Source organism: Myotis davidii, unplaced genomic scaffold (genome assembly GCF_000327345.1).
Source record: "Myotis davidii unplaced genomic scaffold, ASM32734v1 scaffold651, whole genome shotgun sequence".
NCBI lineage: Eukaryota > Metazoa > Chordata > Mammalia > Chiroptera > Vespertilionidae > Myotis > Myotis davidii.
In genome coordinates this window covers 166,782-170,528 of record NW_006283994.1, presented here as the reverse complement: position 1 = coordinate 170,528, position 3,747 = coordinate 166,782, and the positions used below count along the sequence as shown (strand labels likewise).

At 56.8% G+C, this 3,747-nt stretch overlaps 1 protein-coding gene and 1 long non-coding RNA gene across 2 annotated transcripts in view; both read right to left on the bottom strand.

The window, feature by feature from the left end:
- The window catches only part of LOC102761253 (adenylate kinase 8), a 93,250-nt gene extending 93,192 nt beyond the window's left edge, over window positions 1-58 (bottom strand). The window contains exon 1 of the mRNA XM_015567727.1: window positions 23-58. Within this exon, the coding sequence (XP_015423213.1) occupies window positions 23-58 (36 nt within the window). The remainder of the gene's footprint in view (window positions 1-22) is intronic.
- A 327-nt stretch (window positions 59-385) lies between these two features.
- The window catches only part of LOC107184095, a 10,268-nt gene continuing 6,906 nt past the window's right edge, over window positions 386-3,747 (bottom strand). Inside the window, exon 3 of the long non-coding RNA XR_001514918.1 lies at window positions 386-514. This is a non-coding gene — a long non-coding RNA (uncharacterized LOC107184095). The remainder of the gene's footprint in view (window positions 515-3,747) is intronic.

Here is a 3,747-nt window from a genome sequence, read left to right as displayed (position 1 = left end):
CTTGGGTCAACCCCTGCCCCACCGTCTCTCGCTGTTCATGACAGTGAGCCACCGCCATCTCCCACCCGTGGGGTCTCTCGGCACCAAACACAAAGGCCTGGACCTCAGGACCGGGGACCACGCACGCCTGACCCTCCGACTGCTAACCCTTCCGGGCCGTGCTCGGTGCCGGCAGGCACATCTCAGCACGCGCGCCTTTGCCAGGTTTCTCACTGTTTCCTAAAGAGAGACTCTCAGATGTGAGATTCCTGGAACAGGAACCACCAGGGTCCAAATAAAAGCCCACGTTTTAAAGACCGAGCTCGGATGCACAGAGTTCCCTGAACTAGGCAGCGGTGCTGGCCTGGGCGGGGCGGGCACGGGGCGGGCTGGGGGTGGACACAGCAGGTCTCCCTGGGGGGCCGGCAGCTGGGGGGCCTGGCGCCTACTCACTGACATGCCTGGGGGTGATCCCGAGGGTCTGGATCATCATCGCCTGCTCCCGCGTCTCGGGGATGCCATCCAGGATCCAGCCCTGGGAGGAGAATTCCCAAAGGCGCCCGCTATTTTTATCTCCCAGAATTTCCAGAATTAATAAAGGAACCGATAGCTTTATAGAAAGACCGAAGCTCTGAAGACAAAATGAAGGGAAACGACAGCCGCACCTGTAGTCTGTTTCCCGTCACCAAACGCTCCTCCCTGAGCTCTCGCTGCTGCGGCCACAGGGGGGTCCAGCCTCGAAGGTGGACGCACCCGCCTGCTGCTCCCTTCGCCCCGTTTCGCGCCCTTGTCTCTGAACCTTGCCGGGCGGGCACCCGGATGCCGGATGCCGGGAAAGAGCCTCCAGATAAATGTGTGACTCCCGACGCCCTGGGCCGGACGGCGGCTGTCCTCCCGCATCTCCGTCAGCCGCAGGCGTCTGGGGAAACTCCGGCCGAGGAGCGCCGCACGGCTGCTGTGCGCGCGTTTCTTTGATCATTAATGAGGCTCAGCCGTTTTCTCCATATGTTGACTGGCCAGTTGCGTTCTTTTCTTTTCCAAAAATGCCTCTTCCTGCCATCTCTGCACTTCCCCTTGGGGTTCTTGGCCTTTTATTTATTGACAAGAGCTCTTTGCATATTAAAAGCATTAACCCGTTTTGGCAAACGCTACCCCAGGCCGTTGGAGGCCAACAGTGTTGCCAGCAGCCTGTCTTCGGCTTTTCATCTCGTGTGTGGTGCTGTCTCTCGCACACGTGTTTTTGGCCGAATCGATCACTTTCCTCTTGGATTCCAGCGCCGGGTGGATGTGTGCAAACGCTGAGAAATGCCACTGGCGTCCTAACTGCGTCCTCCGGCCCTTTTTGCCCGTTCGGTCAAGTTCCGAGTGGAGCCCCTTTTTATTCTGGAAATGACGTGAGGCTGCGGTCGCCCTTGTCTTCTTGCGGCTCACCCGCCAGCCCGGCCTCGTCCCTGCCCCTGCCCCTGCCCCTCTGATGCCCCCGGCATCGCAGTCCGCACGCGGGTTGGAAGCTGGCCTGGCCTCTGCCGGCCTGTAGAGCCTGTGCCGTCCTCACAGCTGACATCGTCGCTGCGTATAACTTAGCTCTCTCACGGGACATGTTCTTCCCCCTTCCTCTTCTTCCCTCCAAATAATTTGTTCTTCCAGGTACGCAGCACATCTTTTCGTCAAGTTCCAAAATGGAAATTCTACTAGGCTTGCGCAGTAACGTGAACGTGTAGGTTAATTTCTGAAGCAGCGACATTTTTACAGATCGCCATCTTCCTGTGGGTGCACATGGTTGTGTCCCTCAGCAATATCAACATCAAACAGTTTCTAAAGTCTTTCCAAGTCCCGGGAGCCGTCTCTCTCTCTCACACACACACACATGCGTGCACACATTCACACACACATACACACTCACACACATAGACACACATACATACACACACACTCACACACATAGACACACATACATGCACACACTCACACACATACATGCACACACGCACATGCACACGCATATATGCACACACACTCATGCACACACACACACACCTTAGTGCTCCTAACTGCACAGCCAGATACATTTGCAAGAGTGAAATGATGCCACAGATAGCTTCAGGTCTTCGTTCTGCAGCGGGGGTCAGGCGGGGTTCCGACACTGGCTCTCAGAAGGGGACACCCCCTGCCACACACCCCTCCCTCTTGGTCATTATGAGAACTGGGCTGATTAAGGTCAGAGGGCGGACAGGTGGGGTAAGGTCAGACTTAAGGTCGCTCATTACCCTCAGCACCTGACACCCAGGACCTCGGGGGGATGGGGCAAGCAATCTTTTTCTTTTTTAAAGTATTTTTTATTGATTTCAGAGAGGAAGAGAGAGAGAGAGAGAGAGATCAATGATGAGAGAACCATTGATTGGCTGCCCCCTGCATGCCCCACACCAGGGGGCGAGCCCACAACCCAGGCATGCGCCCTGACAGGGAATTGAACCCTGACCTCCTCAACGCTCAACCACTGAGCCACGCCGGCTGGGCAGCAATGTCTTTCTCAAAAAAACAAACAAACAAGCAAGCCTGCCTTTCCTCAATATTAAAATATTTAGGTTCTAAAAACCTCAGGTGACAGTTTTAAAGAAAAGCTAAACAAATTTGCAGAGTAGGGCGGGCTGGGAAAACCAGGCATGCTCCAGCTAATTTCTTAAATTATGCAGGAAAACACACGGCCGTGGGACCCCTGGTTTCTAAAACTAACGAATCAGGAGTGCAAAAAGATATTTTTCACAGCCTTTTGCTCCCTCAAGTCCTTGTTAGAGGCAGCGGGCACGGGGCTGGGCCCTCGGAAACGGAAGCCTCCGCAGCAGCGAGCCCGCCAAGACGGGAGACCCTCTGAGAGCCCCTGGCAGCCGGACGCGCAGCCCCGGTTTCCTGAGCCTCGGCTACATTCAGACCCTTCCCCCTTTATCTGGAGGGAGGACCGGGGCTGGCGCCGGCACGGAGTCCCTCTCAGACGCTGAGGGAGGCAGGCGCTCCGACCTCGCTGGGCTCCGCGGGGACGGCCTCTGCGTTTAATATTGCATTGCAGAGCGATCATTAGCATCTCGCCCCACGAATCCGCAGCTGATGTCAGTATGTGGTCCGCAGCTTTTAGAACTATTTGGGGGAGTCGCTTCCACCGACTTCCAATTACACGGGAAAGTGCAGCAAAGTGAGGAGCAGCTCCCTAATTAGCCGGCTCGGCTCCGCGCATCACCCCGGGGGATCTGAGGCTCTGAGCCGGAGGAGGTGGGGCTCGGGCGAATCCCGGCCAGCCGCGCTCCCAGAATCAGAGGTGCTAGAAACAGGCCCCCGAGGGACCCCCAGGGCAGCCTCACACCCCCTGGGGCAGTCCCCCTCGATGGGGAAGTCGTCAAGCCACCCGTCGGCCTGCACGGGCCCAGGAACCCAGGCCCTGCGTCCGGCAGCGCGGGTCCCGGCTTCTCAGGCCTGTGTCCTCACAGGGTCCTGCCACTGTCCAGACTGTGGCCTGTTTTTCCTTTCCTTTTGCTTTTTAAAAATATATTTTAATGTTTTGGTGGCTTCAGTCTAGCAGGGAAGACATGAGGGAAACTATCTGAGTGCTCTATCCACTGAGCCACACCAGCTAGGGCGGTGGGCTGTTCTTTCGAGAAGAAACAGCAATTTTGGCCGAGAGCAAGTTCACGGCTGCACAATCTGGCAAAGCAAGACGCCACAAGTCGGAGCAGCAGCCGACCCTGCCACCACGGGCCTGGTCAGGGTCGCCCGAGG